This window comes from Sus scrofa, chromosome 1 (assembly GCF_054392235.1).
Source record: "Sus scrofa isolate SSC_HxYL_T2T_F1_AM1 chromosome 1, Sscrofa_HxYL_maternal_Yorkshire_Landrace_v2.0, whole genome shotgun sequence".
Classification (NCBI taxonomy): domain Eukaryota; kingdom Metazoa; phylum Chordata; class Mammalia; order Artiodactyla; family Suidae; genus Sus; species Sus scrofa.
Window position 1 is genome coordinate 52,996,303 of NC_139383.1, and position 12,883 is coordinate 53,009,185.

The window sequence follows — 12,883 nt, forward strand, 5'->3', positions numbered from 1 at the left end:
CTTTCTTTCTTTTTTTTTTTGCCTTTTTTTTTTTCCCCTAGGGCCGCTCCTGCAGCATATGGAGGTTCCCAGGCTAGGGGTCCAATTGGAGCTATAGCCACCGGCCTTCGCCAGAGCCACAGCAACTCAGGATCCGAGCCACGTCTCCGACCTACACCGTAAGCCACAGCAATGCTGGATCCCCAACCCACTGGGCAAGGCCAGGGATTGAACTGGCAACCTCATGGTTCCTAGTCGGACTCGTTAACCACTGCACCACAACGGGAACTCCAATACTCCCCATTTCTTTGCCTTACTTGTTTCCCATTATAGCCCCATGCCTGGGACAGAAGTTCAGGCTGACCATTGGATATTTTCTTATTTTCCTTTTTCAGCAGTACAACTGAACTTAATTTAGCAGCCTAAAAAAGTTAAGGATGTGCTGATATACCCCCAGCACAACAGCAATAACCATGCTTTCTGTTAGAAGGAAAAGCAAAATCCCATGAGAGATAACAACCTGGCTACAGGAGCTGGAGGGCCACCTCTCTCTGAAAAAACTCTACTTCCCAAATTCTATGCACTAAATATAACCCTCAAGAAAATATTCTTGCTGCTGTTTAGTTTATTGTACAATTTAATGTTTCAAATTCCCTTTATGTAAGTAACATTTCAGATAACTGTTTTATGAAAATATTCCCAGAAATCCTGAAAATGCTCCTTGGCCACATTTTTTTTTTTTTTTTTGCTTCCCCACTAGGAATCAAATCTGAGCTGTACATCTGTGGCAATGCCAGATCCTTAACCCACGGTGCCAGGCCAGGGATCAAACCTGTGTCCCAGCAATCCTAAGATGATGCCAATTCCATTGCACCACAGAGGGAACTCCCATCTTTTATGTCTTCCCTGGAACAGTGTCCCTGGGGAGCTGGCAACCAGATACTCATCAGGTATTTCTAGATTAAATGAATTATTGGGAGTAGTGGACAATGGGGCAAAAGGATTAGAGAAGCATCATCAGGATCTCAACTGACACCCTGGCAGGAACAAACTTGCTCTAAGTGACTCTACTCAAAAGCCCTAGGGAGCTGCCCCTATCTGCACATGTTCTGCCAGACCCTGGGCCTCTCTGCCTTTCTCTCTTTCTGGCCTCATTCCAGTCTGCTCAGCTTTCCACTGGCTCAGCCAGGGGCGCTACTTCCAGTCCCTGAGGTCTCTGCCTGGCTGTCCCTTCTGCCTGGCCAGGCTGACCATGGCCGGTCATTCAGCTGTCACCCTGGAGTGACTTCCTGGGGGAAACTTACCTGACCCTCTGCCCACTCTCCATTGCAGTTTCCCAAGCACCCTCAACTGCTCCAACACTTAGCACCATAGTAATTTCACAGAGGCTTAGATCCACATGACTCTCCATCCAGGCTGGAAGTTCCTGAAGGGCCAGGCCCACCTGTCTGCACATTGGGAGACTTACTACAGCCCACCCAGAAGCCAAGGCTGGAAGGTCCCTTCCATGCAACACCCCTATACCCAGAAGTCTTGGCAGTGCCTCCTGGGGACCCCAGAGAGCAGGCAATGAGATGGACTGAGAGATCCCTGGCATTTGGACTCTCTCCAGAATAAAAAAACATTTCATATAACCCACAAAAAAAAAATCACTTGCATATTTAAATGTGAATATATGAAACATGGGGAGGGGGTTGATTGATGGGCCTTGATTTCTTAATATGCAAACTGAATGATAATATTGTGAGTGCTGAGTGAACAAAGAGCCTGATGGAATTCCCAGCCAGCAAGAGGATCAACCAGGCTTGGCTATTCTTAGAAATATTTAGGGAGTTCCCATTGTGGCACGGTGGAAGCAAATCCAACTGGTAACCATGAGGTTGTGGGTTTGATCCCTGGCCTCACTCAGTGGGTTACGGATCTGACGTTGCCATGAGCTATAGCATAGGTCACAGACGTGGCTCAAATATGACGTTGCTGTGGTGTGGGCCAGTGGCTACAGCTCTGATTCAATCCCTAGCCTGGGAACCTACATGTGCCTCTGGTGCGGCTCTAAAATAAAGCACAAAAAAAAAAAAAAAAAAAAATTGGGGCCAGAGGATTTCACAAGATTTGATTTCACTTTAGTTGATTAGCTTTCTTGGACCACATCTTAGTTTTATTTCCTTTCCAAATCTCTCTTTTTTTTAATGATGATTTTTATTTTTTCTATTGTAGTTGATTTATCCTCTCCAAATCTCTTAAACGCTAAAATCTGACCTTGCTTAGTGCAGGCTTCTCACCTTTGTTACATCAAAAGCTCATTTTGCCCCTGCACTAACCCTTGTCAGAAAACTGACCAAAAGCTTGAAACTCAAAAAAAAAAGGCAGGAGTTCCCATCGTGGCGCAGTGGTTAACGAATCCGACTAGGAACCATGAGGTTGCGAGTTGGATCCCTGCCCTTGCTCAGTAGGTTAACGATCCAGCGTTAACCCTCTGCCCACTCTCCATTGCAGTTTCCCAAGCACCCTCAACTGCTCCAACACTTAGCACTATAGTAATTTCACAGAGGCTTAGATCCACATGACTCTCCATCCAGGCTGGAAGCTCCTGAAGGGTCAGGCCCACCTGTCTGGTGTAGTTCGCAGATGCAGCTCGGATCCTGCATTGCTGTGGCTCTGGCGTAGGCTGGCAGCTACAGCTCTGATTCGACCCCTAGCCTAGGAACCTCCATATGCCACGGGAGTGGCCCAAGAAATGGCAAAATGACAAAAAAAAAAAAAAAAAAAAAAAAAAAAAAAGGCAATCACCCAGGGACAAACATTTTTTCAAATCTTCAGGCCATCAATTCCAAAACTTTTCTATGCATCTTCTCAAAGTTCCATGTGTGTGTGTGTGTGTGTGTGTGTGTGTGTTTTAAGAGCTAAAAAAAATCTTCAATTCGGGGCACACATGGAATTTATGGCATAGTCTTAAATTTCCAAGTTTGTTCCTTTGATACAAACTAACTTAAAGCTGTTTTCTACATTTAGAAGTGCTTCCCTCAGGACAGAATTTCTAGACTTGCAGGCAAGAGCAGCTTTTCTGCTTCCTCCACACTGAAGATTAGGGTTCACAGCTCCCCAGTTTACATGCCCACACACAGTCATTCACTGCCAACTGATTCTTTTTTTTTTTTTTTTTTTTTTTGGCAACACTCGTGGCATGTGGAAGTTCTCCAGCTAGGGATCAAATCCGAGCCATAGCAGTGACATCAGGTCCTTAACCCACTGAGCCACCAGGGAAATCTGCCAGCTGATTTCTTTAAAAGGTGCATTAGCTGAGGGTAATTTGGGTGCCACAACTGCTGGCCTATAAAAGAGACTCAAGCAAGAAGTAGTGAAGACAGAGGGAGACTGTTCACTTAAGTTTTTTTTTTTTTAAAGTTTGCCAGTTGCCTCTGGGTGAAATTGCAGGAAACTGTTGCAACTGTCAACAGGTTTCCAGAAATATCCTGCCCAATGCCATTCCATTCAAAATGTGCCCAAGGCCACAGGGAACCACTTTGAGGTGACCAGGATTCAAAGGTAACCTCTTCCCTGGAAACTGAGATGCCCCAGCCCCCAGCCCACCTGATCCCAGCATGAGCCCCTCTCTGATCTGTAGAGTCTTGGGCCCTGATATAGCCTCTGATGCTAACACCCCATAATTATCCCAGGAGAGGCCATCAGCTCATCTTGCCTGGGAGGAACATATCTGCAAAGCAGATCAACATTTGTAGATAATCTTGGCCTCTTTCCACAGGGAGCTGAGCCAAGTGTCCCTCTTGACACCCCAATCAGGAAGAAATTCATTTATCTGTGTCTAGTTCTTCAAAATCAGGGATGCAATGATTTTAACAATCATCATTTCTTGGGGATGGAAGAAAGGTGAGACTGATTTTTTTCCTCTAAAATCTTGTGCAGGAGTCCCTGTTGTGGCTCAGTGGGTTAAGAACCCCACTGGTATCCATGAGGATATGGGTTTGACCCCTGGCCTCACTCAGTGGGTAAGGCTCCCATGTTGCTGCAAGCTGCAAAGTAGGTTGTAGATGATGTGGCTCAGATCTGGCATTGCTGTAGTATAGGCAAGCAGCTGCAGCTCTGATTTGACCCCTAGCCTGGGAACTTCCATATGCGGTGAGTGCAGCCCTAAAGGAAAAATTAAAATAAAATCTTGAGCAGGAGTGGAGCCAAGTGGTCCAGACCCTCCAGGTTAGAATGCTGGTGCCACTGTCAAGGTTGGAGCAAAGGGTGTCCAATGCCGATGGGGTATACTCGATCTCTTCCTCTCTCCTCAAATGGACCTCACCAGGGAGTTCTCCTGTGCCACAGTGGGTTAAGGATCTGGCATTGTCACTGCAGAGGCTTGGGCTGCTGCTGTGGCAAGGGTTTGGTCCCTGGCCCGGGAATTTCCACATTTCGTGGGTGCAGCAAACAAAACAAAACCTAATAAACTTCAACAGTGTGCCAAAGTAAACCTCTGTCGTCCTAGTCACCCAAAGTCTATATGGCATCAAAACACCCCAGAAAACAGCACAAAGGACTTCCATGGCTTTCCTCACTGAGGCTTCTCTTGGAAGCTTAGAGGAGAAGGCTGGAGTGTAGAATCCAGAGTCCCTCATGCATAAGTCTGGGAGAGGAGCAATCCATCTCCAGTCCTGCAGCCTGTCCTTCATGCATTCAAGAAGTCGTTATTGAATGGCTAGTGTGTCAGACATTGTTCTAAGACTTGAGACAGTCTTAGGACACAGTCTTATTTTCATCCTCACTACAACCCATGAGATAGATATTATTAAGATGGGGACCGAAGCACAAGGCTAACCTGCTCATGGTTCCATCACTAATGAGGTGGAGCCAAGATCCAAACCCAAGCAGCCTCCCTGGTGTCCATGTCTTAGAAAAATGTCCTTCATAGTCAAAGCTATATATTGCCTCTTCGGAAAAAAAAAAAAAAAAAATCCCAAACTAGTTTACGTTCTAGTGGGGCCGACAAGGAAAATGAACAGCTAACATTGTCAGTCAGGTTTATAAATGCCATGAACAAAACTAAGTCAAACCGAGACTGTAGGGAAAGAGAGGACCCCGCTAGACCACGGAAGAGAAAGGAGCAGAATCATTTGAAAATGTGAGAAGCATTCTAAGCAGAGGAGAAAAAATAAAAGCCCTGAAGTAGTAACAAGAGGTGTGAGGGGGGAGTTCCTGGCGGCATAGCCAGTTAAGGATCTGGCATTGTCACTGCTTGGCCGTGGCACTAGTTCAATCCCTGGCCAGGGAACTTCCACATGCAAAGGGTATAGCAAAAAAAAAAAAAGAAAGAAAAATGTTTTTGAAAGGCAGCAAAATGATAATGAGTTGGAGCAGAGATGAAGGTAGGGATCAGATCACACAGGACCTTAGAGGTCAGGGTGACAAGTTGGGTTAAATTGGAGAATCTTGGAGTTCTTTTTGAAGGAGGAACATATGATTAACATTTTAAAAATTAAGTCTGGCTGAAGAGCAGACTGTGAGATAACTAAACGAGAAACTACTGAGGCCTGTTAGGGGTCTCTTTCAGTAGTTTTGGCAAAGGAGGTTGGGACGGAGGGAGGTGGGGGGAGGGTGGCTGAACTAGAGACAGGTGTGGGAAGGGAAGGCCTCAGCTTGAAAGTCTAATTGACTGGGCTTGCTCATGGAGCCCTTGTGGGTGTGAGGCATCAAGGGTAGCTCCTTGTTTTTGACCTGAACTACTGAGCCAAAATGGTGGTGCCACCCCTTTACTGAGTGAGGAGGAAAGCAGTTGTCTGATGGACATGTCACACGTCACTTGCAAAAAATAGCTCATTGTTTTTCTCTCCCTTTCTTGGTCAGTCATCCAAAAAATTGTCAACATCGTTACTATGTGTGATGCTGAATTTTTGCTTTTTTTTTTAGGGCTGCACCGCAGCATATGGAAGTTCCTAGGCTCGGGATCCAACCAGAGCTGTAGCTGCTGGCCTACACCACAGCACCACAGGGTCAAGCTGAATCTGGAACCTACACCACAGCTCATGGAAACGCCCGGATCCTTAACCCACTGAGCAAGGCCAGGGATCGAACATGCATCCTCATGGATACTAGTCAGATTCATTTCTGCTGAGCCATGACGGGAACTCCTACGATTTTCTTCAAACTCAATTGAAATAACATTTTGCAGCAGACTGAATGTAGATAAAAACCCAGCTGGTAGCCTTCTATGGAGTTTACAAGGATTATGAAATTGTCAGTACCAGAATATCACGTTTCTCCTAGACTGATTTTTTTTTGGTCAAAACCTGCATCTCAGAACTCAACTCTTACAGAGCTCCCACTGTGGCTCAGCAGTAACATACCTGACTAGCATCCATGAGGATGCGGGTTTGATCCGTGTCCCCGCTCAGTGGATTAAGGATCTGGGGCTGCCACAGGCGTGGCTCCGATCTGGGAGTATGCGGGCTGCTCCTAGACTTTTTTTTGGTACCCTAGCCAAGTGTGCTCCCTGGACCACTTTCTAGCCTTGGGCGTTTCAATTAGGGTTCGGCTCAAGGGCCACCTCAGCTGTGATGTTATCTCCAATACCTCAACAACACATCAAGACACATCAAGAAACCATTTAAAATTTTATTCTTTAATTAGCAACCTTGGGTGGGGGAGTCACATCAGGAGGCAGAAACTGGAAAGTAGCTGTTGTTTTTGCTTGTTAGGCTGGAGCAGATCCACTCCAGCGCTGGCCACAGCCTACTCTCTACATCCTGGTCCAGGTTTTTTTGGTTGCTTCACTTCATCGGAGGACATAGCTCAAGTGAATTCATGGCTTCCTCAAGTCTGCGCATCCCTGCGCCAGAAAGCAATAGCAGGTGTGTGGGAGGGGAGACATTAAGAGAACAGTACCTTACCTCTTCAAGGTTCATTTCTGCGACGTCCTAGCTGGGCGTTCTGCAACTGAGATTCTCGGTAACCTCAGAACAGGCCAACTGGGCACATTCCAACATTGGTGTAGGTGGGTGGGTGGGTATGTGTCTCAAGAACTGAGCTGAGATCTCAGACAACCCTCCCCTAAGAGAGCAGCCCTGGGGGACCTCTCAGTCTTACTCTAGGGTCCCCAGACCAACAGACGGCACTACTGCAGGAGTCAGGCACAGTCCGGACAGCGAGGCCTCCCTGTGCTGGCGAAGTGCGGGTGGTGGTTGCCCAGAGGGATGGTTAGGAAGCAGTGAGGAGGGCTGGAGGAGAGGATGTGAAGCCGCCTTTACAGATAGGTTCCAGAACACCTCATCACGAGGCTTCTCACCTCGTTCCTGACGCTGGCAGTGCCACTCTGCCATAGACTGGAGCATCCACTTGGTCCGGAACTTGTACAAGTAAGGACCGTAAACCATGACTTCGGTGAGGTCCGAAGATTCCAGAGCCTTCATCTCGAGCATAACTTTGCTCACCTTCTCGACATACGGGATTCGAGATCCCTCGGGGCCTGTGTGAGTAAAAAGATGAGCGCTCCGGCCCAGGAGGCCCAGACGCCCCGGCTGGGGCACCCAGGTCACGACTGGGCTCGCTTACCAAATAAGGCTTCCAGCAGCCGCGTCTGGACCTGGAACACCTCCGGCTCTGTGAAGTCTTCGGGAGCTCCTACCCAAGACAGGATGTCATTCGGCTTCGGTGGCAGCTTCCCCATCTTAAGCGGGTCTAAACCAACCTGACCCCGACCTAGGTTTGGCCTGACACTGATTACCCGACTGCCGCGCGCTGAAAGTTAAGCATTTGAAAGGGCTCGCTCCGCCCCGCCCCGGCCCCGCCCCCGCCCCTCCCCGCCCAGCCCCTCCAGGCCCGCCCCACCCCACCCCCGCTCCCACCCCCCACCCCTACCGGGCCGCACAATCCTGGGGTTGCAACGCTGCTGCGCTCGCCCCAGCCCCTTCCCACCTTGGTTTGGGGTGGAGTCTCCAACGCATCTCACTCTCCGGAGCTCAGGCGGGCCCAGCTACCTCCGAGTCTATAAGAGTTTCCACCTGCTTTGACTCCTTTCTTTTTTTCCTTGGCCTGTGGAAGTTCCCAGGCTGGGGATCAAACCTTCGCTACAGCAGCGACCCAAGCCGCTGAAGTGCCAGTGCCAGATGTTTAGCTCACTCTGTGGGCTCTCCCACAGAAGAACTCACTTGACCCCTTTCTTCTCCACAGAATCCCTTGGCCTTGGGAGTGTGTGGGGAGAGGGCACTGCCGACTCTTACCCTAGGGATAAGTCTACTCTTATACTCAATCCCCAAAAACAGGAGTACCGGTTTGGGGGTGCGAGGACCACCCAGCTGCCAAATTGTGTCTCTGCCTCCCATGTTCCAAAAGATGGTCTGTTTTCCTTCGTCCTAAGGGGGCTGAACACCTGGGACTGCACTGCACAGGAGACCCCAGTAACTTCCCGGGCCTGAGGAATAATTCCTGCTGTTTAACGAAGATGCAAACAAGATTCGGATCTTCAAGGATGGTGACAGGTCCTCTCAAGTCCTCCCACAGTTCGCTTTCCTTGAAGCCTCTGACTTTAGAATTTTTAATCTACCTGGATTTCAAAGCTCATGTGATGTGCCCTGCCTGCCCACTCTGGATCTTGTGGTCCAGGCTTCTGGCTCTAAAAAAACTTGTTTTATTTAAAAAACACATTGGTTTAAGCAGAGCACTAGACCCCCCCTATGGGAGTGTGATTTCAATGTTTTCTGGCTTCATAGATGGCCACTCAAGATCATGTTCTGGTAACATCTGATGTCCCCTCAGCTGGCTTTCATGGCCACTTATTAGGGAAGACCTCTTCACATTCAGTCAAAACCAGTGGGTTCTACTGCAACCACCAGTGTAATCAATGCAGATAATAATCAATGGCTAAACTGTCAAATGAAAATTTATTAACTGTATTTCAAAAGTTCTGGAAGCCCTAGACCATAGATCATTAATCACAAAGAAGAAAACATTCCTTTATAACAGAGACTTGGAGGGATGCCACCTTAACCAAAGACCAAAATTAGCATCACCAATAATGGGACACAGGGACTACAGGTTTGTCAATGCCATGAAAGCAAAAAAGCAGATGATTATCTTACTGATAAACAGACAACCAAATCTTATATATGATTCAAATCCTGAATCAAAGGCAGAAAAAGAACATTTCAGGACAGTGGAGCAAATTTGTAACATGCGGTATATTATAAAATAGAATTTGATTATACTATAATATACAACTTCTACAGGGTGGGGTTTTTTTTAACATGTGAAAAGTTTTGTTCTGACAAGAAACATTAAATAATATATGAAGTGTTGATGTCAACAATTTACTTACAAATAGTTCAGCACACCCCCAAAATGAAACCCTAACATTTGCTGCTTACACACACACACACACAGAGTCAATGTGACAAATGTCAACATTTGGTTCTCAGTGAAGGACATACAGAATTCTTCCTACTTTTCTGCAGGTCTGAATTTTAATGAAAGGGAGATGAGGTTCTAGTGTGCCTGTGTCTGGTAGCAAGTAAAAAGTAACTCTTCTGAGGAGAAAAAAGTATAAACCTTCCCTTCCTGAAGACTTCCTTATCAGGCTTTCTAAATCATCCTCCCCCCAGGCACCCCCCATTTCTTCAGCTGGAAGTTCAATATGGTTATCTGATGAAGCAGAGGGACACAGGACTTTTGTCCAACTGGAGTATTAGTGAGAAGCCTGCACAACTATACAAACTTGTTTTAGACTTGTTAAACTACAAACTTATAGAATGAATGGAACTTGAATTTCTGTCTCAAAAAGTGTGACTATCAAACAAATTTGAATAGTAATAACTAATGTCCTTTCTAAAGAGTTTGTGTGCAGTGAGGTGTGTCACACCAGCGGTTTGCAAGCACCCATTTCCCCCTCCTATCAAGTAGTCAGTTGTTTGCTTTGCTGCTGCAGTGACCCTGGCATGTATCTCATTTATATGTTTTGAACCTAGACTTGCAGATTCAAATTTCTGGTTGGAGACTTACTGTGATTTACTAAGGGGGGTTAGAATACCCCCCTCTCTGACCCCTCCTCAAAAAGGTACCACCAACTCCTTCCTGCCTGGGGGACACCTATCTCAATTTTGTGATCTCCCAGGAAGCAATTGTTTATGTGTCTCCAGGCCAACAAGCCTGACCCTGTGAGTACACAGGAGGTGAAACCACTTAAAATCCATTGAGAGTGGATTCACTCTCAATCTAAAGTATTACTTGCCAGCAGCTTTTCATTTTAAACAGGTGGGAGCCCCATGCAGAAGCCCTAGTTCAATCACACCGACAGATGGAATGGTCCCTCTCTCCCAATCTGAGTACACAGACTGAGTACATAGGTGAGGTGAGCTGTTGGCAGGAAGCTCACAGGTGTCCTCCACCATGGGCCTCAGAGGCCACGGAGGTAATTGCCACATGTGCTGAACCAGAGGGCTCTTCCTCTGGGCTTTCTGGAAACTCAGGGTGTGTCCTAGCCAGCTACACCTGGACTGGATCTGAAGGCTTCCAACCACCCACCCCAAAGGAGTGGCAGTGTGAGCCCTAGGAGCCCCTGACTGGGCCCTGTCCCCAATGGATCATGCCTTGCAGTTCAACCACACACGGCCGGCCTTTTACCTGAACCACCACCCCAGAACTGCGCAGGGACCAAACAGAGAAAGCCACAGAATCCTGGGGACGCTGCTGCAGGAGGCAACACCCACTCCACCCGTCAGCTTTCTGAGGAAAAGGCCCCCAGAGGGCCGGCATCTCTTTGGCAGGGAACCTCTGCCCAGCCCTGGGCACAGGAGTCTCCAAGAAATAGTTCCCCACCCCTGGCAGTCACCGCAGCCAGGGTCCCCGAGATGAGCGCATCTTCCCCCTCGCACTGCCCCCACTGCCAGGACTCTGGCCCATCACCTTGTCCTTTCCAAGGCTTGCGAGGGGGAAGCCGGCACAACCCCTACGAACTTGGCGCTTGTGGCTAGAAACCCAGCCGACAGTACAAGAGCGGACCCTGCCTCTCCAGTCTCTGGATGCAACCAGCGCGCTAGTGATTCGCCCCAGGGCCGGCATCTGCTCACTGGAATCCAACACCAGGCTTGCACAAGCCTCCATCACCCGGCCCCGCTGGAGTGAGGAAGGGGGGACCCGGGAGACTGCCTCAGGACGTGCTTCTAGGCCCTGGCGCCTCAGCTCCTTAGGACAAGGTCCAGCCGTCGCCCAGCCGAGACTGTCCCGCCCGCAAGGATGGGAGAAGCCCGGCGCCCCGCCAGCCCTCACTCGGGAAGCGGCTATCGCCGAGCGGGGCCAGAACCTGCATACACTCAGCTCGCGCCCCTCCACGGGCGCCGCCGAGGTTGATGATCTCGGCATCACCCAGAGGATCTGCCACTGTTGAGTTCAGGCGTACTTCGTTCACCTTCCAGAAGAGCCGAGGGAGAGCAGGCGGGGAGCCAAGAGCAAAGGGCCGCTGGACCGGAGGGTTCGGCAGTGGGGAATAGAGCCCGCAAAGCCTGGCCCTAAGCACCAGGGAGATCCCAGAAAGGGCGGCCACCCGGGGAAAGACCCCTGGCTGACTCTCTCACCTAAGATGGGCTCCAGTAGCGACACCCCACGTGCGTCCCCAAAGACCTCCGAGAGCGCTAGGACTGCAGCCACCACCTTCGCTAGAAGGACTTCCTCCGCGGTGGGGGTCTGGGACGCCACCCACGTCCATTTCTAAGCCCGCTTCCATTTCAACTTCTTCCAGCTAGGCTGAGGCTACTTCCAGGCAGCGGTCGGAGAAAGGAGGCGCTCTTTCCACTCGGCTCTGGAAAAACCAGGTGAAACCGCACAACTCAAATTTGTACTTGAATTCAGGGGCTGGGGCTCAAAGACCCACTGGTTTTTTGTTTTTGTTTTAATTACAATCACACACCTGGTCTCAGGACTTACTAAAGTTCAGGTTCTTTAGGTCTCAGAGCAGAGGGAATTTGGCAAGAGGCAAAGTGATAGGTAAGAAGTAGATTTATTGAGCGAGACACAGTGTGGGCCATCTCAGAAGGCGAGGGGCCTCAAAATATAGGGCGGTAAGTGCTTATGGGCTTCGTAATTTCATAGACTAACGAGTAGGAGGATTATTCCAATTATTTGAGGGGAAGGGATGGGGATTTCCAGGAATTGGGCCACTGCCCATTTTTTGGCCTTTAATAGTTGACTTGGGGACCACCATGTTGCTTGTGGGCTGTCATTTAGCTAATATATTACAATGAGAGCATAATGAGGCTCAAAGTCCACTAGAAGTCAAACTTTTTGTGGGGTTTTTTTTGGCCGCAACCCACACCAGATGTAATTTCATGCAAGTGTCTTCAGCCACTCAAGTAAACTGATTTTATTTAGATATGAGAATAAAATGTCTGGAACTATGTTGCCTTTATTCACTTAATTTCCATCAAGTAAATTAAAGCAACTGGCTATAAACATGGTACATCTAAATATTTTCTAACAACCCCTTAGAGATAATCCATTAACACCTGAAAGTGAGTACAGTGAGAACTTTCAAATAGAATACATTGAATTCTACCAATTGTCGACTGGAAAAAAAAAAAAAAAAAAAGCACAACGTGAGAGTTGTGAGTTGAGTTTTCTTTGGGGCAAAATGAGGACTACAGCCTGGGAGGCAATATTTCAGAATTGCTCTGAGAAACCACTTCAAAGAGGTGGGGGCAGGGGGAGGTCAGTTATAGATGTGATTTGAGGGGGTATGTGCAATCAAGCACGTATTTTGCAGAAAGTTGCTGCAAGTCATGAGGAGCAGACGTCATCAAGAAGGATTTTAATGCTTTTTTAGATATGAAGAGATGCAAAAACTGGGCTCATAAAATTTTCTCCTGAAAAATATCTCTCTGAAGTCCTGTCCTGCCAATTTCCCTGGAGCATAGAGTGC

At 48.2% G+C, this 12,883-nt stretch overlaps 1 protein-coding gene and 1 long non-coding RNA gene across 4 annotated transcripts in view; one reads left to right on the forward strand and one right to left on the reverse strand.

Moving 5' to 3' along the window:
• The window catches only part of LOC146406078 (uncharacterized), a 26,746-nt gene extending 14,329 nt beyond the window's left edge, over nt 1-12,417 (forward strand). Inside the window, exons 3-4 of one of the 3 annotated variants that reach the window (XR_014805234.1) lie at nt 740-929; nt 10,225-12,417. This is a non-coding gene — a long non-coding RNA (uncharacterized LOC146406078). Of the gene's footprint in view, nt 1-739; nt 930-6,677; nt 6,831-8,335 lie in introns of those variants that run through there. The other 2 variants (XR_014805236.1, XR_014805231.1) reach the window with 2 other exon arrangements.
• Nucleotides 6,582-7,716, reverse strand: DPPA5 (developmental pluripotency associated 5). Its single transcript, NM_001160273.1, is given in 3 exon segments — nt 6,582-6,808; nt 7,265-7,444; nt 7,531-7,716. Coding segments are annotated over 3 exon segments (354 nt in total). The 5' UTR covers nt 7,646-7,716; the 3' UTR covers nt 6,582-6,749.
• Nucleotides 12,418-12,883: the final 466 nt, after the last annotated feature.